The sequence below is a fragment of the Grus americana genome, chromosome 1 (genome assembly GCF_028858705.1).
Source record: "Grus americana isolate bGruAme1 chromosome 1, bGruAme1.mat, whole genome shotgun sequence".
NCBI lineage: Eukaryota > Metazoa > Chordata > Aves > Gruiformes > Gruidae > Grus > Grus americana.
In genome coordinates, this window is record NC_072852.1 from 92,921,926 (window position 1) to 92,947,634 (window position 25,709).

The 25,709-nt window shown below is 46.6% G+C and overlaps 1 protein-coding gene across 1 annotated transcript; it reads right to left on the bottom strand.

Annotated features, from left to right (window-relative positions):
* Positions 1–112: 112 nt before the first annotated feature.
* On the bottom strand, positions 113–12,061 carry LOC129196267 (phospholipase A2-like). The gene is made up of 4 exons (XM_054803461.1): positions 11,935–12,061; positions 8,568–8,733; positions 2,797–2,903; positions 113–338 (listed from the first exon to the last, which is right to left on the bottom strand). Exons 1-4 carry the CDS (start codon positions 11,975–11,977, stop codon positions 175–177), a joined length of 480 nt encoding a protein of 159 aa, XP_054659436.1. The 5' UTR covers positions 11,978–12,061; the 3' UTR covers positions 113–174.
* Between the last annotated feature and the right edge of the window lie 13,648 nt (positions 12,062–25,709).

Below are 25,709 nucleotides of genomic sequence, written 5' to 3' on the forward strand. Positions count from 1 at the left end.
TCAGAGCAGGATGTTATCCTTACTTCAGCATATGTGTTACCCTATCTCTCCTCCCCATAAACCCTGGCCTGATGATAGAAATTCTCTCACACCGCTGTTAGCTCTGCTAAAAGAGGTAAAATTTTATTCCAGCACCTTCAGATTCAAAGGGTTAGAAGAAAGGTCCCAAAAAGGCTATTCTGCCCCTCTATATCTGAAATGGCAGGTGGGATGAGTGTGTCCACATAAAAAGTCTGGCCAGAGGATGAAGTGTGGGTTGTATGGGGCTGCTCTCCAACACTTGGCTGCTGCTTGGTCACACAGGCACACCATTTTTTCACATCGGTCTGTCAGGTTATCTGCAAAAGAAAATGTGAGCGGAAAATGAGAGATTCTGTATCAGACAAATGCAAGAAACAGTTATAGGAGGAATAATTCCCTAATAAAGCAATTCTTAGGGAACAGAGGCTGTGGGAGCAGGAAGAGAGAAGGACCAACATTTCGTGCTGTGTGTGGATCTGACCCTCCTCTGTCCTGTCTCTGTCAACAGGTCTGACCTTAACTGTGACCAAGAGCATCAGAAAGTAGCAGCTAAATGTAAATTGACAATACTTATAAAAATTTGCCCAGCACAGACTGCTCCCTGCTTCTAGAGCTGTGTGAACAATGGGGATTTAGTTCAGCGGCCAAAGCTAAAAATGAAAATTATTTTAGCTTAGCCTGAGACAAAAATATTCCATCTTCCCTCAGTCAGTCAACTTCCCTTTTAATTCCTCCATCTGCAAATCAGGCTGATTAAAAAAAAAGAAAAAAAAGAAAAAATACAAAAAGAGAGAAATGCTTCTTTGAAAGCAGGAGTCTCCCAGAGGGACATTTGGAAACCTGAGGGGATAGAAGCACCCACCAGGCATCCTTCACTCATGGTCCATGAATTGCTCTTACATCTCTCTGAGTACAGCAGAGGAGCCAAGGAATTCTGCAGCAGAGTCATGTACCTAATTTTTATGAGTCAGCAGCTAATGAAGCTGATCAACAAAGCCTTTTCTATATCCCAGATATTTATTGAATGGAATTTGCCTGCATGTAATGGAATATCTGAACTGAAAAATATGGTTTTGCCCATTTTTTTCATTCCAGAAGCAAAACTGCGTAACGGTGGCAAAAGTTGGGGAAGAGGAGAAGTCCCAGGTAAAATTAGTTTCTATTTAATTTCCCTGAAAAAATCTGTGTTTATGATTCAGTGTCAGGCAACAGGCATTTATTTCCTCTTTTGCACAGAAAGGACAGCACAAGCAGTTCTGCTTCCAATGTTGCAGGACATCACTACCCTCGGCCCAGCAAGCATGCCTGGAAATTTAATTCTTCACCCCTTTTGTTTGAATGGGATCAGACATTATACCTTCACACCTCAGTAAAACCTGCTGTGCTGTAGCCTGGGGTAGGAAATTTGCCTTCAAAACACATTTCTATTGTTCCTCCCCATGGGGGATGTCAAGGGAAGTGAAGCCTGCTGAGGGCTTGTGGAGAACAGGTGGTGGATGCGTCTCAGGCCTTGCCTGGACATCAGTTAAGGAATTAATGGCCTTTGTTTAACTAATACTCGTTAGCTAGGTTGGAGCAACTGCAGCCCAGCACACTCTTACAGGACATACTTTGCACAACCAGGATTGTTCCTTCACAGCAAAAACAAACAGGATTTTTTTTCTTTTTCCTATAAAAATAGCTAGCAGAAAATACCAGTCAGCTAGGGAAATGTGGGTAAGCGAGAGCCAGCACTCTGTATTTAATAGGGTTTTTGGACCTTGGAAAAGAGCAACTGCAGATGTGCTTTGCCACATCCCGTATCCGCTGGCGGATTTTCAGCTGCTGGAGAAGCTGAGGATTGCACCAGTTGAATATGGACTTCTGATGAGATAGAAATAGTCTTTTAATATTCAAGCAAGTAGCTCTGATGGTATGGAGACAAGTTTTATTCTCACATGTTTCTTTTCAAACTTTCAAAGTGTTCTACAATGGATTTTACCATCAGGGACTTTTTGGAGACTTAGAAATAGAAGTGACAAATTCTAAGACTCAAGTCATCTGGCGTATGTCAAAACAAACTGGTGCGAGGCACTGATGGGCTGTGACTGTGCAATTCAAGACCTTCTTGACTGGGTACCAGCTGTAGAGCTGAGCACAGCCTGCATTCGCTGTATGCCTGCGGCACTTGAGAACATTCAGCTCTGCAAGCTTCAAAATCCCCGCTGGAGCCCCACACGAGGGAGAGGTGCAGGCTGGCACCCTGTTTAACCTGCCTTACAGCCATGCGTAGTAGCGTGGCTCTTCTCTAGCAGTACCTAATGGTAAGTAGAGGAGTCAATGGTCCCGCTGAAGGGATGGCCGCAACAGCCATGGGAAGACCTCCCCTGCAGACCATTGCACGGCTGCGGGAAGGCGACGGTGAGGAGCAGGCAATGCAGGTGGGCAAAAAGCCTCCAGAGAGGCATCTGCATCCTTGCCAAACTGAGATGGCTTGTGGGCTCCATGGACCCCACCCCCAGTCTCCAGCCTGGGGAGGACTCAGGTTACCTGGAACCGGTGGTGCTGGGGCTCCAGCCTTCCTCCCAGCTCTGGCTGGGGACTCTTGGCAAGCCTAGTGATCCAGGCAAGCGATGGGAAGAGAGCTCAGAGGAGAACAGACGTCACCTAAAGTGGCTTTAAAACCATCTCAGCATACACAGACCTAACCCCGAGGCCTACAAAGCTCTTAGGTCACCCTATACACCTGTGGAGGAGGGAGCAAAATGAACCCAACGTGAGTGAGCATTTCCTTACCGCACCGCACGGCATTCCGCTCGCATGCCCACTCGTACCGCTGTGCCTTGGGGCTGCAGCCTTCCTTCTCTGCCTTGTCATAGCAGCAGTCATGCCTGTGGCAGCACCTGGGAAAGAATAAAAGACAGAGTTTGGGTTCAGGCGTCCTGCACGTTTTGCTCAGGGGTGTTTGCACATACTCCAGGAGTGCTCCCCTCATGCACCGCTTACACAGCGATGTTTGCCCCAGCCAGTCAGTAAATCACCTGTTGATGAACCAAGTGTCCTGGCATCTCTTTGAAAGCTCACATGGCTCGGGAGCTCATTAATGCCATATTTGCTTCCATGACCACTCTGCTTCTTCCTCTGAGCTTTTGCCCTCAGAAAGGCAGGTGTGGTCAGCATGTCGTAATCCCACTGACTGAAATGGAGCTGAAGCGTTACTATGAGGTGCGTGACAGTGGCTCACCACCTTAGGCTTAGACCCATCTCAGAATTTGGAGCTGGGATGTTTTTTGCCTTCCTCAGCATCACCAAGCAGCTTCATCTCTCCAGTTCACCTGGACCTGCCACGTGCTCTTTGGCCCATCCAGTTTCTAAGAGCTGGCTACAAGCTCATCGGCCTCAATGGTGGGATTCATATCAGTTAACTTCAGATCCCTAAATGTAAACATCTCTATCTAAGGCATTGATCTATACTGCCTTTCTGCATGCCTGGGACACAGTTCATTTTATCACGTCACAGAGAGCTACCATAGGTGAAAAACATTGCATTTGAAAGTGCAATTGCTTTTCATTGACCATAGAGGGGGCTGAGGGCTACTAGCTCAGCTGATGATATCTGTCCTACAAACTGGTTGGAGAGATAATTCCCACTACCAATTACTTCAGAATTCATAGAAAACTTTACCCCACCTGAATTTTATTCTGCTAGTTTACTGGCTGAAAATACACCAAGAAAAGATTCAGCACTCAGAGAGGTTCTCTGCCAGATAATGAAGGTTTTTTAAGCAAGGATGTGAGGTTGGAGCCAGAGAGGAGTGAGCTCCTGCATTTCCAGAAGCTGTCCCTGCAAGATCACTGGGACTCTGCAGAGAAACTACCCTACTAATTGGGAAGCACTGAGGCAGGCTGATCTTAGGGGTAAATGAAGAGCAGACAGCTTTTAGAGAATCTCTTGAGTCCTAGATGTGAATGTCTTCAAGACTTGGATGAGGCAGCCAAAAGGGAGCATGGCTGTGCTGGCTGCCTAAATCCAGTTGAACACCTTGATGGTTATCTTCAAGGCCTGAGGGCACTGTACATGAAAAGCCAATAGAAGTCTGCTACACACTCTGAGAACCACCATTAAATCCCTCTGTAAAAGTGGAAAAACCCTGCAAGAAGGATAAAAGTCCCTTGTGCGGGAAGTGGAGCTTCTCCAGAGACCTGCTGGGAGCTGCCAGTACCTTACCCGAGAGCTGAGGAACATCACAAACTTCATCACCCTCTGCTGCAGGAGGATTTTGCCCTTTTAGAAATTGGTTTATGGATATGAGGGCTGGTGGGCTGTGTGAGGTGATAAAGATCAGGGAAAAAAACCCAACGATTTCTGAAGTACAAAGAAGATCCACAACTGATGCAAATTCTAATAAAATAATCAGGTGAACCCTGCGAAAAAGGCAACAGGATCAGACCAGTTAGACCAAATTCAGCCTTCAAGTAACCCCTGTGATTACACACAGGCTGAATTTAGTCCAGTGTGCTTTCCCTACTGACTGAGCTCCCGTTTTAGTAGTTAAAGTAGCAATTTCATCCCACAGATGAGTCTGCAAATAAAATGTTGGGGTTTTTTTCTCAGCTTGCAAAGATGAAACCTGTGTGATGATTACAAATAGACTTCTCACTGCATTGTAAAACCTAGAAGTGTAAGTTAGCAGTAGTAGACTAGTATCTGCCTCCATGCCAGGTCCTCAAAGGACTTCAGAACGGGACTAAGCCCTATGTGATATATGTTTTTAGAAATTTTCCCATGAGGAGTTACAGCAATTTCTGTAACTTGAGAAGACCTTATTCAGCTCATGGAACTTGTTCTGTTGGACATGATGGCAGCAACAGGCTGTGGGGTCAGATCTTTGTTGGCCCAGTAACACCTCACTTCTGGGCTTGTCCTGAAGAGGTTAGAAGTGAAAGGCCAAAGGAGAGAAGAATTCACAGCCCTGTCGAAAGTGTGGAAGTCTGACCTTTCTCCAACGTATGAGTCCCTGTGCAATGTGCCATATGGTATGACTGGGGATGGATGACGGCACTGAGCAACAACTGGGGCACGTGTCATCTGGGGGAGATGCTGTAGCCCAGGTCACCCTGGCTAACATACCTGAAGCTGCAGTACAGCCTCATCCATCCTCACGGAGGCAGATGGCAGAGCAGGCACATCATGGGTGTCTCCTGTACGGGACACAGAGCACAAAGGGCCATGGTGGAGAGCCAGGAATCAGGCTGAGCTGAGGCGGAGTGCCAGCTGTAGAAATCATAGGGATTGTGAGGTCTGAAGAGTGAGTCGGTAGTCAAATCAGTAAAGTTGGTGTCAGTGATGGAGGACTGTGGGGACGAGGAACAACACAAAGGTAGATGCTCAAAGGGAGGAGTTAGGAACCTGTGGGCCAAGGCAATGAAATTGATCTTCATGGAAAAACAGAGGGAACGAACAGGAAAAGAGGTAGGTGAAAAGTGAGAAAATCTCCTGGAAGGTGCGAAAGATGGTCTGTGAATTAGGCAAGGACAACTGAAAGCACAATAGAGAGGTATGTTAGCTAGCTGTGAGAACTTCCTGCTCCTTAACTGGCTTGGCAAAATCGGAGGGATTGCATAAATTCTGCAGGACTACAGAATTTGAGGCACAATTCTACTTCCACTTACACCATCTCCTCCTGATGATACCCATAACTGCAGTGGGCTGACACGTAGCTTACACCAACACGAAGCAAGAAGACTTTGGCTCTAATTTTACAAACATCTTTTCCAGATGCTCTGAAAGAACTGCCAGGCAATGAAGAGTGAGGAAACCTACCATTGTCTTTTGCCACCTTTGATGGTCGTGTCCTGTCTGGAAATGTCTTTTCCTGCACCTGGGTCAGAGCGTGGCGTTAAGCTTTTAATAATCTGCTAACGCTTGGTTAGACCATCGCAGAGTCAGCCAGCGCTATGGCAGAGCACTGGTTAACAGGTATGGCAAACAAATACAACCATGTCATCTAGTTAGTAAGCAACCTATTCATCACGTCTGGGCTACGACACAGCCCTAATGGCTACAGACAGCTCCAGCTGGCCCACAGGGGTCATCTGGCCAGACCCCTGCCGTTGAGCAAATGCCATTAAGGTAAGAATTTGTCACGTGTTTGTCACATTTACAGCACAGCCACCACTGAGTGTCCTTTTGTTTTGCTTTAACTCAGCAAGTGAGGGAAAATCTTACTCCCTGCTATGAGTTTGCCAGGAGTTAGATGAGCCATATATGCCACCCTGCCTTTCATGGAATTTGGTGTTTTCAGGGAGATGCTGAGCACCTTCAGGTCCTGCTTTACAAAATGGGCGCTGCAGCAATCCGGGGGAACAGAAAGGGGAAGGAGAAACAAATCTACTAACTTTATGCGGAAGAGATGCCATTATGTCTTGAAGTGAGGGGACTGTGAGAGTGGAACAAAAGGGAAAAGGTAATTACTGACAATGCCACATCAAAGTCAGTGTGTGAAATAAACCTTATAAAAGGATTGCCCACTCCACAGCTTTTTTTCTCTTTTCCCATAAAAGAGAGGTGCTTAGAAGCACTCTAGCCCTGTCTAGACAGATTGGCTGAATTACTCACAAGAAAATTACTGCTTTTGTAGGGGTCTCAGTAACAAACCTGGAAGTGTCGAGGGGGCGAGTCATTTCAAACAGCATTTGTCACTCAAGGCCAGTAGTTCTGCCACTCCGCTTCTTTCTTTTTAAGAATGGCAAATATGGAAAATAATGTGATCACTTTGATGGGCATGGGGTACTCAACCCCTCTGATTTTTGCAGTAGTTCTCAGTAACAGATATCAGAAGATTCCTTTAGGAAACATAAAATTGAAAATTTCAGGGCTGAATCTAGTAGGGGCATTGCCAATTCTTCCTAGCTAAGAACCTAACTAAATGTTTCTGGGTGTGGTTTTTGGTTTTGGGTTTTTTTCAGCCAAGCATTGCAGCTAAGGAGTAATAACGAATGCACTTAAAGGATCAAGCTTCCTTTTTACAAACACTCTGGTATTTTCAGGCATTTCCAGTTGCAGAGTCTCATTTTCTGCTGTCAGGATAAAATCCACATCCCATGGAAATCAAACAGCAGCAGAAACACCAGCTGACAAACATGTGGCCATATTTTACTTTCTCTCTGACTGTTTTCCAGAGTGCTCACCACTCACTTCTCCCAGTCACCTAAACATGGGGGTCAGCCAATGCCTATGGAAAACAGCTTTTAGGTGACTCTGCTCAGCCCTTCGGGAAAAGAAGTACTCCAAGTTAGTCAGGTCATCTTTTACTTTAAAGACCTGATTATGAGAGCTGGTAAAGGGCCAACAAAAATAATAAACACATTTACAGACACTGCTGTACACGGCGATCAGCAGGTCAAGAGGTATTACTGAAAATTAAAAGAAATCCCTACGCCTGAAAGCTGTGGCACTTTGTAGGCATTTTCTCATTATTTGTAAGTCTTGTATTGACTGTTTCATAGATGAAATGTTTCATAGGTACAAACCAGGGTTGTGAAGAGGGGGCTTTGAGAGTGAAACATCTCGCTGCACTAATAAAGACATCTCCACTAGTTTCAGGGGACACTTGCTCTTTTATGCCTGCAAAGGAGTTGGCCTTTAACCTTGGCATCTTTTCCTCCTTTTTTCCTCTTTTTCTATCCTGCCAATTCAGCAAAAGTTTGGTTTTGTGGCAATGCAAAATGTCTCCAATGGCTGGATATTCTGGAAAGCTCTGTTTCATTCCCAGTGAGCTGCACGCTGCCTTCACTCCTGCTAAAACTTGCTTATCGGTAGCCCCTGGCCTGTTGACTGTAGATAAACAGGTAGACTTGTGTGCTCTGTCTTTGAGGTTTAAAACCAGACAAGTCTGCAAATAAAAGGCTCAGAGCATGCAAGAGTCCATCACACTCAAGATTTACATGTATGCTAATTGCAAAGTACAAGAAAGAAACCTTTGATTGCAAGCCCTCCTAGACTAATTGCTTTTAGCCTCAGGAATAACAAGCACAGCATCTCCCCTACTGACAAAGAAAAGGGGAAATAACACCATGCTCTTCCCTGTTGTTGTTCTTCCTTGATTCAGTGTGAACTAGCAGGCAATGACGGCAACAGGTCTGATTACTCCTTGCAATGATCTGGATTTCTTTCAGAGGATAAACGGTGATGTTCCCTTCACAGCCATTTTCAGGACCTGGGTGAAAGAACTCTCCAAATACCTTGGTCACTCCCCCCTTTTTTTTCAGGTAGGTCTTGCTCTCTATGAATAAATCTGCAGCTATTTCATGAAATCATACCCTGGTTCCTCCTTTGCCCTCCACCCCAACAGAGTACCAGGTGCCAAGAGCTCTGCTTTCACCCAGAAGGTGGTTAAACCCTCATTCAAACCTCAGTCGACACGTGGATCCTCACTCACAATTCCCCAGCTACTAAGTTCCCCCTCCACGAGGCAGTAACGAGTCCAAGGAGTCACAGGAGTACGACCAGGGAAGAGTGGGAAGATCTGCACCGCTTCTGGACACATTATTGAGGTTCTTCTTACCAGTCTGTTTTATCTTTAGGCCAGCCTTGTCCTCCCAGCCCACAGTAGCACCCGTAGCCAATGTATGCCAAGGGAGACCGTCCCGTGCCACACGATATAGCTCCTGCCAATTCGATGATTCCTCGGGTGTGCAGTGAGTGGGATTTTCCCAGAGCACCTTTCCAAACTGCAAAGACAGGACATGGCTTCACACAGGGTTTAAACACACCTGACAGTGATTTTCTTAAAGTCCTTAAAGGGGGGATTATTTTTTGTTTGTTTGTTTTGACTGGTTCATTAGGTGCAGCCTTGACAATCTAATTAAACATGACATTCACCCTGCAAAGGTGACTTTGCAGGGGCCTTACCTGAGGGCTGGGCTATCCAAGGAGGTGGATGCAGAAATACCCAAGCAGAGTAGTTCTGCAGAGGGAGATCAGTTCAAGCAAGACTTAGCGGCTCTGGTGCGCTGGTGTGTGACAGCAGCTATGTTACATCTGGGAGCAGCGTGCCCAAGGTTTTGCACATCACGGATCCCGAGCTGTTAAGCTTTGTAGGGCCTCTGCCAGCACCATGCAGAGCCAGCTGGGCTTCACTGCACCCCGGAGCTCCCAAACCTGGGAAAGCTTACTCGCTACACTCTGGTCCCAAGTAGGTGGGAAGTAGCAGAGGACAAGCAGACAACCAGACCTAACCTGGGCTCTATGGAAAAAATATGAAGTTTCTATGTTACCCAAAATGTCTAATACTATGCAAGTTTCCCTTGCTATTCAAGATATTTTAACCCATTCTTCAGATGGCAAAAAGCGAACAGTACTATTAATTTGCTTACAGGGATAGCTACAAGTGCCCGAGCCCATAAGGTGTACTTTGTCAAGGATAGAGTGCCTACGTCAGCCAAATCTACATATATCGGCTTTCTTTTGAGCGTTTGGAAGCGCTGGCAACACTTACATCCGCTTCTGTTATTATGTGCCATTTAAGTCACAACATCAGGTTGGCTGCATTAATTTGGAAAAATAGGAAGAGGAGCTCTGTGTCAGCTGAAGCGTGCCGTTGGCCACCCAAACTGGTCTGGAGGTTTTTTGAGTTGCAAGTCTTTCAAACAGTGTTGTGATTGCACATGTTCATTTGCAACTTCTTTAGAAACCACAGACTCTACCTTGCAGTAACTGTTACAGAAACCAAGAGTACGCTGCCCCTAATATTCAAACCACTGCGATGCTCGGCTGCAACCTTTGATGTTTATCATGTTAACGATAGCAACTGATGGGAGTATTTATGGCCTGGGTTTACTGTGAGGGGCCAAGCGTGCTTTGCAGAGCTCTGTGGCGGGTGGCAAAGCTACTCACCAGTGGCATCAAACCCCTCGGACTCACTGCCTAACCCGTTCGCTTGTCCCACCCGTGCACAGCCGCTCTGAGAAGAAAAACCTGCCCGAACAGGGGGGCTTTGCAGCAGGCTCAGATGCAGAGGGGACGTGGTGCCTGGGAGCTGGGCACCCACCACCAAAGTTGCTTTGCCACCTGCCCCTGGCTACTGCAGCACACTCGACCTCTTCAAACTACTATGCAAACGTGGACTAATTAATCCCCTAAACCACCCGAGGACTCAATACTATTATTAAAACAGTTGCTTTCCTTTTAAAACCTTGCCTCTAATCCCTTTGCTTGGGCCTCTCCCCGCACCTCCTGGGCTGGCTCACCCTCCCAGCCCGATCCAGACCCCCGTGGAGGACAAGGCAGGGTTTGACTCCCTCTCTGCAGCCCGAGCCCCGAGCGGGAGCAAGCGCTTCCCTCCACCATTTTCAGCCCTGCGATGGGCGTCTCGGGCAGACCCAGCGCGGGGTTTTGCACAGCCTCCTTACGCTTCCCGGGGCATTCCTTGAGGATTAAATGCACATTCCTGAAAAAATAACCGCGCCGCTCACCTAAACACTGCTTGAGTGTTCAGGCTGCGTGCTAAAAACACATTAGGAGGCTGTCATTCGAGACTAAAGAGGTGACCTATTTCCCTTGTCTAAACAGCGGGGGGTCCGGAGTTAGGAGCCGGCTCAGCTCTCAGGCACCCCAGGGGAAATCACGAGCAGTGAGCTGCTCTGGATTTTGGGTTAAAAAACCATGCTTTTTCAACCTGTTGCAGTTTGCAGACCCTGAAAATGTTCGAATGGAGACAAAAACTTCTCTGTAGGCATTCAGGCCTCCTGACGAGCAGCTTGCAGGTTTTTTTTTAGCTGTCTTTTGCTGACCTCTTAAGCCAGGTCCACTGGACTTGGTCTATTGGCTGCTGGCTGAAAACAGCCAAAGCTGGTGTAAGGTAACTGCACCTCACTCAGAAGAAGAAAGGCCATTTTTCTTTTGGGGATATCTCTGAGGATCAAGGAACTGTAATTGCAGTGCAGAGCTGCTCGTGAAAGCGGAGAGAAAGCCCCAAAGGGAATTGAGTCCAAAAGATGGTGCTTAGGGCTGCGTGCTCTGCAAGAGCTTGAAATAACGTGGGCATCCAGGCAGCCTCTGATGTTCCTGGTTTGTTCTTTGAAAGCTGGCTGGGTTTTGAGCTGGCGGCAGGTTGCTGCAGCTGAGAGGTCAGCCCCAGCAAAGTGCATTTCAATATTCAAGTGCACAGCTAATAACTTGACCAAGAACTGAAATTGCTTTTTCCATGCTGGGCAGCCAAGCCAACACAGCTGGGAAAGCCTTGAAAAAGTCCGAGTCTCCACAGCAGCCTGAATTTAGCCACATCTCCCATTAGGAGCACATCCAATCATTAGTTATACTACTAACAGGCACCTTAGCAGAGAAAATACCTGCAGGGAGGTGAGAGGAGGTGGATCTGACAACTTACACTTTCTATTTCCTGCTTAAACAGGCAGCCTTTGCTGTAGATTAAGGCAGGGGTTTGGGTTTTTTATTTTAAAACTACTGCAGGTATAACCTCAGACCTGCCAGTTTAGTGTCGTGTTGCCTCTGTGTGTAGGAGCTTTGTGTTAGCAGACATTTATGGCTTTTTTAAACAGGCTTTTTAGAAATTATTTTAAATTCAGATTAATTGAAAACCGCTTACTCCACGGTCACTGGTAGAAAAAGAGGGTATTTCTATGAAGAAACACAGACGCCAACAACTTTGTAGCAGAAAACTACCCAAGAAGAAAATGACCCATATTTATACAGCCCCAGCTACGTAAACAACCAGGGAAGTGAAGCGGGCAGGCGGCTCACTTAGGCAGCCCCTCGCTATAAAGTCGAAAAAAAGGCAAGCAGCGCTTCTTTTTTTCCTCAGTTGGCCAAACGACACCGAGGTCCCTGCTGTGGAGCAGGCAAAGCTGACGGCCGTCCCGGGACGGGGAGGAAGGCACGGGGAGGGAGAGGGACGCAGAGGTGGTACTCACCTGCCTGGAGCAGCATCAGCACCAGCAGCAGGCGGGAGCCCATGGGCAGATCGCTCCCGTACGCCGGGGTGCAGCCGCTGGGACTCCCGGCAGCGCCTCGCCGCGCTGCCAAGTGAGCCGAGGTGTGGGTGTGCTTAACAATCCTCCCGGGCCGCTGCTCCTGATTTTATATATACATGGCTCCGCGCCCGTCTGAAGTGAAACACCCTCTTTCTGCAATGTCCCTGAGCCCCAGCCCGGGTCCAGTCCGTCCCCGCAGCAGGCTCCTTGCTGCCCCGGGGAGAGGGCAAGGGCTGGCTCTGTTTGCCTGGCATCACCTTTGGAAGGGAGGGGCTGCTGGAAGGGCATTAGGCTGGCCATCCCCGGGACAGCCCCAGACACCCAGGCACTAAGCCGGGCTCCTTCTTTAAGCTGTTTGCTTACAGACCCTGGTTAACCTCTGAGTAGCTGTGGAAAAGGGAAGCCTGCAACCGGGCTTTCTGTGGCTTGGGCTCGCTGCTGTGGTGTCCCCCTGGCAAGGATTTTCTCTTTTTATAGATCACTCTTTCCAGGGTAATTTTTTTTTTTAAATTATTTTATTTTAAGACTGATTATTTTTCACGTTTAAAAAAGAAGAGACAAAACTATAAACATTCAACAGAAAGAATACTGTTAGGTGCAAGTATCTAATTATAAACTGACCAACAGAGCTAATTCTGCACCGGTCCCAAAGGGAAAAAAAAAAACCCAAACCCTCTCGGCCTGGTGCTGCACCTGACCGAGACCAATGGACTCCTTGAAGACTCGTCAGTATGTGGTCCCAGCCACGGCAACAGACCAGCAGGTTGGGGACAGTGCCCCAGGGCCAGCCGTGCTCTGGTCACACCGGGCAGCCGGTTCAGCAGGGTGGGCTCCCCGTCACGCAGCCTCCGGTCGTGCGGGGCAGCAGGCAACGCGAGTGGGAGGGACGGCCGTGGTTGTTTTGCCTTTGGGGTTGAAAACAGCTTCACCCAGCTCTCCGGGGTTTTAAAACTCCTGCCTCGCTTGGTACAGCAGCCATCCGCCTTGTCGGGGTGTAAGCATCTGCCCCTTCCCCAGCGTGGGCGTGATGGGCAGGGCTGGCTGCTCTGCTGGGAGAGGGAGAGGAGGGGATGAAGGCTGCTTGCCCCTTCCCCTGCACAGTCCGGGGCCTTAACAGCAGCACCCCTTGCCTGAGTTCCCCATGGTAAAGCTGTGCCTCCCTTCTTAATGGTGTGGTTTTAAATATTTGCTTGCTAAATATTGGTACTCGAATCAAAGGTCAGCAGCAAGCCATTTACGGGGCTGCCTTCTGCTGAGACCAGCCCCGCCACAGGAGCTGCCACTCTTCGCTGAGCAAGTTTGCAAGATGGAGTATGTATCATCCGGTGCCTTTGATACAGGGCAAACGAGACGGCAGAATTGGGTAAACCTCAAGACAACTGTGAGCCCGAAATTCCCTGCCTGCCACCGCCGCCGTGATGGGCCGTGTGCGAGGAGGAGGGTGATGCGGGCACACCGCTCACACGTGCTCCCGCCGGCCGCTCCATGCCCCGGCTCCTCCGCAACATCGGAGGGGCCCTGGAGGAGCTGCACGGCTTACACCTCCTCCCTCGGAAACCCCCTTCAGTAATTATACATTTACTCAAGTAATAACGCCAAATCTTATGTATGTGAGCTGTTGCTGGCTAATATTTAACCTTAAGAGTATAAATGACATAAGAATATAAGTTTGCGGAAGGAGGATGCCGGAGGATGGGTGTATTTGAAGGCTCTGCGAATGCAAGTCCTCAAAATGGGAAGTGCAAAGAAGGCGGCAGGCTTTCAGACACCACGTGGGGCTGAACAAGACACCCTGTTAAAGCAAGCTCCATCCCTGAGAGGTACCTGGCAGGGACCAAGGGGGAGTTGTGAGGAACCTCTGCAGATGCTTTACGGGATCCCCGGGGTCCCAGGGAAGTCCCTTCAAGTGCCCAGAGTGTCTACTCTATAACTTGGATTTATCAAAGTCATTTGGGTTTGAAAACCTACATTTAATCTTGTCCTTTCAAAGCCTTCCTGAATTAGAAACCTGATCAAAAAAGGCATTATAAATTGTCAGACCACAGTTTAATTCTATTCCTCCTGTTCTCACAGTCCCCTACACCCCAAATAATAGGTGAGGTTTCTGTCCCCAGTTCAGCAATAAATACAAAATAAATACAGGCTTTGACAGCCAAATGTATCTGCAATGTTGGAAGAAGACTTCTGCAGGGTATTAGGGAGGGATTCCTAAATTCAAACTTAAAATGGAAAGCAGAATTGACGTATTGTTTCCTTGTGATGTGTTCACACTGCTGACTGGTCAAGTTTGTTATTTATCTGTGCAATTACTGATTACTGTTGCCTAAGTTAATCAGCACATTTATTAAATAGTATTAAGTGCTAATCATGGTCTTACTGTGTTATAGCAAGTGCACCGGGATCACGAAGGCATTTTTATTACTGCTTAGGGAAACAGAATTAATTCCCCACTCTCACTCCTTCACGTGCGTTTTGCGTGTTACCTGCTTGGGCTCCGCTTCTCACAAGTAGTGAGAGGCAGCAGACGAGGGTGCTGGGTATCGTCTCAGCAAAATGAGCTATACAGACTACCCCCTCTCCAAAACCGCAGAGGGAATAAACTTACTTCGAGCCTCAGGTCACTTGCACAGGGCAATCAAGCCGTACTGTTGGAGGGCTGCTTCTTCAGATGAACTGGCTCTGTTGCTGAGTTCCTTTGGTTTGCACCACCAAAGCATCAGGGATGATACTACCTTGTGCTCTTGGGCTTCTTGTTATTGAAAGACACTATTAAGGAAAGTTCTTCAGCTGAAGGGGAGAAGAATTTATATGATCTACACAGTTTTTAATGGCTGGGATCAAGCAAGTTTGCCGACAACACCAAGCTGTGTGGTGGGGTCAACATGCTGGAGGGAAGGGATGCCATCCAGAGGGACCTTGACAGGCTGGAGAGGTGGGCCTGTGCGAACTGCATGAAATTCAACAAGGCCAAGTGCAAGGTCCTGCACGTGGGTCGGCGCAATCCCAAGCAAGACTGTAGGCTGGGCAAGGAATGGATTGAAAGCAGCCCCGAGGAGAAGGACTTGGGGGTATTGATTGATGAGAAGCTCAACATGAGCCGGCAGCGTGCGCTTGCAGCCCAGAAAGCCAACCGTGTCCTGGGCTGCATCAAAAGAGGTGTGACCAGCAGGTCAAGGGAGGTGATCCTGCCCCTCTACTCCACTCTGGTGAGACCCCACCTGGAGTACTGCGTCCAGCTCTGGGGGCCCCAGTACAGGAGAGACATGGAGCTGTTGGAGCGAGTCCAGAGGAGGGCCATGAAGCTGATCAGAGGGCTGGAGCACCTCTCCTGTGAGGACAGGCTGAGAGAGTTGGGGTTGTTCAGCCTGGAGAGAAGGCGGCTCTGGGGAGATTAACTGCAGCCTTCCAGTACCTGAAGGGGCCTACAGGAAAGCTGGTGAGGGACTGTTTATCAGGGAGTGTAGTGACAGGACAAGGGGGAATGGGTTTAAGCTGAAGGAGGGTCCATTGAGATTAGATGTTAGAAAGAAATTCTTTACTGTGAGGGTGGTGAGGCACTGGAACAGGTTGCCCAGAGAGGTTGTGGAGGCCCCATCCCTGGAAGTGTTCAAGGCCAGGTTGGATGAGGCTTTGGGCAATGTGGCCTAGAGGAGGGTGCCCCTGCCTGCAGCAGGGGGGTTGGAACTAGATGATCTTTAAGGTCCCTTCCAACCCAAACTATTCTGTGATTCTATGATTCTTTGGTGATGATACAGCCTAGTCAAACTTTGATGAGGAAAGACAAGATTATTATTATTTCCATTTTATAACTCAGCCCCAAAAGAAAAGGGTTTTTAAGTGGCTCCTGGTTTGAGGGTGTCCAGTATGTCTCTCCTTGAGCTTCACTGTTGCTGTGTTGCCTCATCTTGATGGTGGTATTTCTGAATAGTGAAACCAGATGGCTCCAGCCTGCAGTGCCCGTGCGCACGCACACACACTTATATCTCTCTCAGGTGATGAAGAAGTGAGGCCACCTCTCTCAGGCTTTTGCTGTGGCAGTTTTCTCCCAGCATGGTCTCAGAAGGTGGTGTCCTCCTGAGCTGACTGCGGGTGACCTTCCCCTCAGAAGTCATTGCTACATGAAATGTGCCCCTTTTGCACACTTGCTTGCACTCCTCCCATGAAGGAGTAGACCTCACGGTCCACATGTACAATGTGCTGGGATGCAGTCAGGCAGAGCTGACACGAGTCCTTTGCTTGGGACAAAGGAAATGATGGATAGTTGAAGCCGGGGGGTGATGTGAGATGCTCAGGGAGCAGTAGCTGCTTCTTTATCAGCATTGCTGGATGTTGGGCAAACATATTGCTGGCCACGTAATAGGGAAGACAAAGACCTACACCGCCCCAGCAGCCTCCTTTCCCTTCTCACAGCTGCCTCCAGCCCTTGTGAGGACCTGTTACCCCTCAAGCTCCGTTCACAACACACGAAGCCCAGAGCTGCACCCCTTCACATATCCTTGCCCCAAGGCATGGGGAGAGGAGACACAATCTGTGGAAGGGAGATGGGGTGCAGGTGTCCCCTCGTTGTCCTCCTGCTCTCGCATTAGGTGGAGAGAGGTGGTGAGGGAGTGCAGTCATGGCAGGGGGGGCTGGCCCGGCTGCCTCATTCCCTTGTCACTGGAAACATCAAGGCTTTTCTGACTTTAACAGTCTTATTATCCCAGGTGTTAGTGACACTATTTATTATGCTCTTCAGAAGTATCCATTTCCTAGTCTGGTCTGCCTGTAAGTCCTCTTTTGCTGCAGAGCCAGCAGTCGTTCTGTGGCCTGCAGGACAGGCTCCTGTGTCCTCCAGAAACCATCAGGCTTCGGTGGACATCACATAACCTAGTGCACCTGTCAGGGCAATGGGGCCGTGACCACAAAAAGGTTTTCAAGACTGCAATGTCCCTTGGCCACAGGTAGCCAGGACACGAGAAACGCAGTATGCCTTGGCAATGCGGAGCGTGCTGCCATCACCGTGGTGGGCGTTGCCATCGGTACAAACCAGGGAGAAGAGCATCAACTTGGAGCCACCTTGAGCACTGCCTGTAGTGATGCAAAGGGATGGGTGAAAACAGGCGTACCTTATCAGCTGAGCACCCTTAGACAGTTGGCTCTTGTTCTAAAGCCCTGGTGACATTTCCCACTTAAAAGAGAGGATATGTTACCAGAATTAAAGTACACCTAAACCAGGAACAGGCTGAATAAAGGAGTCTTATTTAAATACCAACACCACCTCAGGCTATTGAGTTTATGGGATCCACCAAGAGGTTGGGCTGCTTCATCTGATAGGAGGCCCAGGGAACACACACACGCGGAGGTGAAAGTATACTCTGATATCCAAGACAAGTTCCTGAAATGCCTCTGAGCTCTGTGAAAAGGAATGGCTAACAAACATAAATGTCTGTGTCCATTTAACAGGAACCCCTGTCAGAGACAAAGCTGGAAGACCCAAGGTAACAGTTCATACCAATGACACCAAGATTCGTGATACTCATCCAGACTCTGAAGCCCATTAAAATACTTGTTTTGACATGTCAGTGTTTTGAAGTCTGTTTTTTAAATTTATGGGCAGTCCTCAACAGAGCAAAATTAAATTTTTCTTTTCTGGTTGTAAAGATAATGTAAACAGAGGTGTGTTCGTAGCTCCTCCTGGGAGACAGAGGAAGGGATGGCCTGGGTGGGGAAGGCGTAATAGAGGTCAGGAGCACGTAAAATTCTTATTCCACTTTCGCAAGTACATTTCAACCCTGACAACTTGTGACCACCATCCTCACTCAGCTCTGCCAGTATATTCCAGTGCTGCCTATCTATGTAGTCTGCTGTGTGCTGTCATCTCCTCCAAATGCTGTCTGCTGTAGCTTCTCATTTCCCCGTTGTTCAGGCTTCATTTTCCTCTTTTTCCAATTGCTAAAAGTTTTTGCGCTTCTGAACTTGCCATCTCACACCTCTCCCACCTTTTGTCCCAACCTACCATTTTCACCTACAACATCATAAATAGCTTGAAGACCCACGCTGGTACTGTCTCAAGCCTCAGGTACTAACAGAGACAGAAAAGTGCTTTTTTATTGAAGGCCTCCATTCATAGCAGCAGTTGGTCCTGTTTAGTTCATGGAGCACTTGGGAGCTCTGATTCTTCCACTTTTAAGAGGATGGGCAATTAAAAACTTCCTGAAGAAAAGATGATATATGTTACACTACCTCTGCTCCATTATCCAGATTGCTTTATTAGGATGCATCCAGTGTACAGACTAGTGTCTTCTATGTTTGATATCTGAATATATAAAAAGAAAGTAAATAATGGGCTAAATTTTAGGTGATGTTGCTACTCCCACAGGAAATGTGAAATCAAGCATTCCCTGAAGGTACTACTATAATGATTCACAATCTGCTTTCCTGTAGACCTTCTGAAGGCTGGCCATGAGCTCAAGGTTACTGCTGTAGATTTATTAGGAGAGGCACTGGAGAACAAGAGTTTAGCTGCTTTCTTTTCTTGACATCAACCAGCACTGCCTATGGCAAGTTTTTAAGCTTTCCTGGAATCCCTCTGCTGTTAGTCAGGCCAGGGTTTTGTTAACCCCTCCACAGAGACATACGATTAAGCTTATATTTCTTACAGTAGTCTATTGGGAAACTCTTCTTTATTATTTCCCCAATCGCAATCTGAATTATCAAGCCCAAGTTCAAATACTGTAATTTACACAGCTGATAATCATTTCACAGGCCCTTCAAAAACCTCTTTCCTTCTATGCGTGCACACGCCCCTGCACCAACACTCATATTTGCCACCACTGTCTTGTTTTTGTTTCATGACACGTCACCACTGCTGTGGAAATTGTCGTTTTCTGGGGTTTGTATGTGGTATATAAAAAGGTTTAGAAAAAAAAGAAAAGGAAAAAACATCAGGACAGTGAAAAGAGCTCGACCTTTCAGGAGGAAGAGAGGGGACGGCTCTGCAATTTGCTCTGCTGCGAAGGCAACGCTCCGAGCTGGTCACTGTGGTCATCTAGTTGGTTTGTGTTTCTTTCCTGCCTGGCCAGCCCCCAGCCGAGGGCATGCTGCGTGTATTACATCTCGTCTTCGGGCTTCGTGCTTGTCCTGGGTAACTGACCACCTCTGCGGTCCCAGGGCCAGCCCTTCTCTCCCTTACACGGCGAGGATTTACCTGCTCAAAGCCTGCACACCTTTGCGCCCAAGGACAGGTGAGGTGAGCGCCGGGTGCTGCTGTGCTCCGAAGGTTGAAGAGCTTGGTGCCTCAGGCCACCAACAGCCCTCAAGCCGCAGCGAGGAACTGCCAACACGGGAAGCTCCCAGCCCCATAGAGATCTCACCACCTCCCAGTGAAACTGCCTCTTTTGTGTTGAGAAAATAATCCCGACGAGGCATTTTGGTTATGATTACATGTAGTCTTTTGCTTACAAATACAGGAAAATTTCAACCTTTACCTGGCTCTCCTGCTTGTTTCTCATACCAGTCTTAAGTACTTACAGTAAATTTAAGACCACACTGAAGGACACAGATAGCGTAATTATAATTTTAAGTGCTAATTTATTATTAGAATATTGTTGGTTGTGACATGGTGGAATAAGATAGCAGACTGTGCCTGCTGAAATGCCTTATCACTTCATGATTGCCAGTCACTGCTTGAGAGTTTGGGAGTTTACTCAGTTCCCAGCACAGCAAGAAACTGCCTGCAATAAGAATGCTTGTATAGTTAGCAGGAAAAAGATCTGCGATGATAAAGAAGTGGGTAACTTCATGTAGGCTGTCTGGCTTTCTAGGCTGGGTGGCAAAGAGTAGGTCAACTCTGTAGAGCCCTAGTTAAAATGGCTACATTCAATTTCAGTACAATTTCCCCACAGTTAAGCCACTCACCCTTCCCACTTTGCTCCATTGTACATTTGGAAATTGTGTATTTTCATTGTCTCTTTCTGCATCTTGTCCCCACATATGCCGCTGGACATCAAGTCCCTGATCTCTATCATCACAGTCGTATTTGCACAGTAAGCAGCATCCGCCTCTGCCCAGAGACACTCTTCTCACCCCCAACAGCTCTGATACGCGTTGCAATCCACTCCTGAACCCTCTGACACGAGATTTATTGAAGATTTCAGTGCCTTAATAAGCGATGCTGTATTGGACACTCGATCCACAGTGATATTTTGGGATGCATGAGAAGAAGATGAAGCTTCTCTTTTCTCCAGTCAGAAGAACAAGTGTGAACACTGGTAAAGCTCGTGCCACTTCTTTGCCTACTCAGAGTTTCTTCCCGGCTTCTGCCTGGAAATTGGCTCGCAGGTGGCTCGGTTGATATTTACTCCTACCTCTATTGGACTGAGGACATCATAGATTTGTTTTGTTCTCAAATTCTCCTGTTGGGCAGGCAGCATATTAGAACGTGACAAGAGCTACAGACATGCGGGCTTTTTGTGGTGACTTTTCCAGACTTGTGTCATAGACCCCGGTGATGAGCAGGTCTGCCATGTATGATGTTGCACTTATTCCTCAAACATTTTAGTTTTGCTTCGTTGGCTCCTTCTAGGAGACACAAGGATCATTCAACTGGTTGTCCTCATACAACTTTTCATCGTAGATGACATTCTAATGTAACAGCTGCTGTGCTCTGAGGGTTCATATATTCCCTAAATCAGGTCCCCAGGGGCACTCTCAACCCCTCTGACCCGTCACTAGTTTTCTTAACATGGTATGGGCACATTCTATCCAAATTGCTGATCCCCATTTCTGGCACCAAATTGTAAGAATATTGTGGCTTTTCCCTGAATCAGATCATGTTTCTTTCATCGCATGCATCTGACAATCAACTCTTTAGTGAGTTTTGTTTAAATTGTTTGGGCCTAGGCAAGCATGCATCTCGGCTGAGTTTCCTAGGGCTATCAGAGCTGGTCACTTGGCTGTATGTACTTCAGGACAAGGATTCTGTCTATTTGCTTAATTTCTTCCATTACTTCGGAAATACAGATTTTTTTTTTTTTTTTTTTTTTTTCTTCAATGAGTACTCCGTAAAGCTCTGCTGGAGTGAGCGACACAAGCAGTCTACTGCTTGGATTAACTTATCCAGATGATGTTACTTGTTTTCTTTCCAAAACATTAATTTTTTTCACAGCTCTGCTACAGAAAAGCCAAAATCCCAAGCATGCTCTTCCACTAGCACTTGTTTTGTTTGTAGGTCTACTGAGATCGTCACTGGTTCAGTAAGTTCAACTGTAAATAAATACATCTGTCAATCAAAACATAGTTCTCACGAATCTCTATTTCCTGATATTTTAACCTTTATACTTTTCCTTGGTATTGGAGTTTGGCTTTCCCTGGTGGAGTGATAGTTGGGCCACTGTCTAGTTTAAATTTGGTTTGGCACGTTTGCTACCCGCTCTTGCACAGCGCTGAGCACATTTTCACACATTCAAGAACCGCCAAACTGTGTGTTTCCTGTTTGTACAGGAAGCATTTTTGCTGAGGCTACTACTGAATTAATTTTTTGTTTATCTGCACTATATTAATGCCAGATATGATCAAAATCTTGTTTTCTGAGTCAGCACTTTCTTTTAAAAAAAGGTTTTTCATTTTCTTCTCTACATACCTTTTCTGGCTACAATTACTGTCCTTGGCTAGTACAAGAACATTTCTGAATTTGCATTTTTTAATTCCTACATGTGGGATTGGGGAGAGGGCATCGAGTCTGAGTTTTCGCGCATCGCTGTAGTTCTGTACTTCTGCGTTTATTTTTCCTTCTGCCTTCAGGGCTCCCTTGTGCTATTTGCTGAAGTATCTCTGTACCACCATACAGAGCGTTAACTGGAAGCCTGATATTCACGGGCTAAGGGCAGGGCGCACTGCGAAAAAGCAAGGGCTGGAAGTGTTCAACTGGCTGGCGCTTTCCCTTCACCAATAACTTTCATAAGTCTCCACAGGACAAAGCCTCACACAAGGTAGTTTGTCAACCTCAATGCGCTATGACAATGCACAAAGCAACGTAATCCTAAGAGATTAAATGTTTTTGCGTGGTGATCTCTGAGGAGACATTTCTCCTACTTAGAACCATGTACTAAGCTTTTCTTTGCCTCAAAACCAAACAAAAACTCAAAACAAAAACAAACCCCATAAGCTGAAAAACCACAACACAGTTTCAAAACAAATTCACTATACCACTGGCTCTAGGTAAGCAAAGTCCCAAAGTTTCTCCTTATTTTTCTATAAGACTGGGGGAAAGGTTTTGAAACAAAATTAACATGTAACACTAAAATCTTAAATTTATGTCTAAAGCTCGTCAATAGGTGATTCAGTCATACCCGAGCTGAACTCGCAGCATTTCCTTGTAGCTTCTGGATATGAGAGCTGCTACTTCAGCCTCGTGCACCCACAAAGCACATAAAAGCACCCACCACCGTTGCATTGAGGTGCTAGAAATTCTTTTCAAATTCTGTTTCTAGTTGTCTCTCCTCTCTCTGGGTTTAACTGCTCATGATTTGGATGTACTTACCTCTTCATTAACTTTCTCTTCTTCTTTGTTAAAATTTGTCACTATGAGAAGATTTGTGCAGTGCTCGATAATGTGAGCTGGAAAGAGCTCAAAGAACTCATCTGAGAGAAGCCAGTCGTAGGTGAGGAAGAACTTTACTTAAAAAAAAGACACAGAGAACAAAGGGGAGCTTAAGAAGAGAGCACCTCTGATAAGACACAATGAATTCAGATAGGGCAGAATCCATTATTAGAAGAACACTATGATGAGAAACAAATATTTCCCAGTTGAAAAAGAATGAATTCTGTCTTAGAAATCAGTAACGAGGAAGAAATCTGGCTTAACTAACCTCATTTTCAGAGGCAAATTTCAAAGAAGTTTTTGGGGAACCAGCTGACAAGTACTTCTGTGTGAACAAGCTCAAGAAGAACACTATTTCAGAACAGATATTATTGTATTACTACCATGAAACTAATTTATTTTCTGCAAGGTCAGTAGGAATGTCAGCTTTATTATTTGCTGTTCAGACTCATCTTCCAAATCTTGCTTTTGTCAAGTTCTCTGTCACGTCTTATTTCTGATGCTTTCCCCTGATCGCTTTCATCTCAGCCTGACTCAGCACAACAAACATCAAAAAGAAATCTCACTGCATATCAAACATCTGCTCTTATTCTCCTATTTATGACACTTTTTTAACATCACCCCATACGAATTAATTTATTAATGCCTAAAAGAGAGCAATTCTGAGCTACGAATAATAGGTACGTGTGGTCTCATTTCGCCCCTACAGGAAAGGCTGTAAATGGGACAGGAATCTAACGTGAGATGTATTGTGAAGAGTGAATCAGTGAGCGACCGACTTCCTTAAAATGTTGCACCAGGGTTCAAACCAGTTATATATCAGAGAGTGAATTTTACAGACCGGATGTGCGTGGCATTGCTCAAGTGTCCGCAGGATTTCAAGGCCAGTCTTTCGTTTGTTCTAAAACCAGGAGGAGCACATCCCAATGCACTTCATTCATCCCTTGCAAAATCACCTAAAGTCCCAATACATAATTACCCCTCATTCATTGTATAACAGTGATTGCTATCATTAAATAAAAAGATATGATAATGAACTGTAATCTAGACAAAGGACTATTCATAAGCACTCAGATGGCGATGCTTCCTTCAGTGGAGGCACTAAGTCCCCATCCTCTATGAGGCCCAGAAACTTGTAAGAATCAGTATTTCAGCAACTCTGGCTTGAACTGACCAATAGATTCTAAAGCTATAAAGCTGAAGGAAGGACAATAATCATAAATACAAAGACATCGTAGTTTCCTCAGGCTTGTCTCACTGAGAAACTAGACTAAATAAGCCCTAAACTAAATACACCTCCAAAATACAATAGATGAAAATTTTAGGGAAGTCTATGTAAGTGACTTTTTGGAACATATCCTGAGCCAGAGTCTCAGGTAAAATAAGTAACTGGGTCTCCACCAAATTTCACCACACTCATTTAAGGGTCCATGCTCAATTACTTTTTTTTTTTGTATTTGTATTTCATAAATAATTCTGAGACAGAATAAGCCAAAAAAGTCCCTAAGAAGTGGTGTCTCGTGGTAACACTCAGTAGGTGAGCCCTTCGATAGGGGAATTTTTTTCCTGAAGATGGCTTGGATGAGAAACATAAGTGTAGGGCTGAAGGGACAAATAATCATCTAGCTCGGGATCAAGCATGCCTAGACCAAGATTGTTTTTTTTTTCTGTCCATTGACTTAGTTCTCATTTACCACAAACGAAGCTGGTTACCTCTTGTCCTGTCACCAGTGGATGTGGAGAACTACTAGCGACTATCTGTATCAATTCCTTTTGTAAAAAACACCGCTTGCCCCATCCAAAGAGTCCGTCCTTCCACCGAACAGCTCCATTGCTCCCCTATCTTGTAGGTTACGGTTTCTAAACCTGCTAGAGGTGCTCTTCACTCCTCTCAGGATATCCCCAACTATCTACGACTTCAACGAGGATACACAACATCAGCTAAGGCTGAACATGGGCAAGTGAAGAAGAACAATTATTTCCTGCATCTTTTATGCATCTCGCAAGTTGCTACATCCCAGAACAGGAAACCAACAGAAAACATTACCTTTGCCTGAAATTCATCTTCTTGAATCTTCATTGTCGGTGACTGACTTTGTTCCATTTATTTCTCTCTGCTTCAAATAACCCTCAGGATTTTCCATCGGGTCAGGGAGCTCGAAATCAGTGACATCTTTGGTGAAAATCTGCCTTTTCAGTGAGAAGACAAAGGTGACTCCCATAATGTTTAGAAACCCCAGCAGTTAATCTAAAAATTACTGGCAATAAAGGAAAAACCTCAGCTGAATATATGATACAGCCCCTGAAAAATGGGGAAAAAAATTCCCTACGAACTGTCTTTACCTATAGACCAGAATCTTTGCATTGTGCATTATGGCACCACAGGGTTTTTCTTTACTGCTCAATCAGTCGATCCCTGTTTCCTTGCTGGCTTGTTGAACACGAACAATGCCCAGATATCAAGAAGCTGTCAGCTCCCTGCTGGCATCTCCTGGGGTGAAGATGACCCGGGGTAGGGAGCGTAACAGAAGCAGACGGCTGGCAGGAACAAGAGCTCCTTTAGCCCAGACTACCACATAAATCTTTTACTGCAAATTAAGGTCCGATTTCTCATTCCGTAAACACTGGATGCAGAGAATTTCGACAGAAGCTGAGCACCTGGCAGCGCACAGCCGAGAGCATCCAGGCCACGTTAAAAAGGGTACCAATGCTTTAAAGGCATTTGGGGCCGTAGCTGCATGCCCTAACAAATGTTCCGGTGCCTAGCATTTCCAATTAGCTGGCTTTAGGCTTCCAGGCGCACCCAGCTGGGTGCGTAACAGGGATGTGGACAGACTTAAGGTCCCCTGAGTACAGCCCAACACGACTCTGAAGCGAGCGGCTAGTTTCCTTTACCACAACAAACAAACAATGAAAGAGAGAGAACGAAGAGGGGAGGTGGGAGAAGGGAGCGAGGAGACACAGAAGGAGAATAACAAGTCTGGATGATGACACTCCTGTCCGCTCACAAAGGCGGCTGGAGGTAAAACACACCCGTCTGCTCCAGAACAGGTTTGACATCCTCTCCCCATAACGCTACACGCTTCCTTGTGCTCCCCGTAGAGGACAGCCCTGGCTGCCACAGCCCACGGCGTCC

Coding starts and splice junctions, on each gene's coding strand:
- LOC129196267 (XM_054803461.1), bottom strand. CDS start 11,977: ATGGGCTCCCGCCTGCTGCTGGTGCTGATGCTGCTCCAGGCAG. Junction 8,734..11,934: donor GCTGATGCTGCTCCAGGCAG/GTGAGTACCACC, acceptor CTGTCTTTGCAG/TTTGGAAAGGTGCTCTGGGA. Junction 339..2,796: donor GCGGAATGCCGTGCGGTGCG/GTAAGGAAATGC, acceptor TTTCTTTTGCAG/ATAACCTGACAGACCGATGT.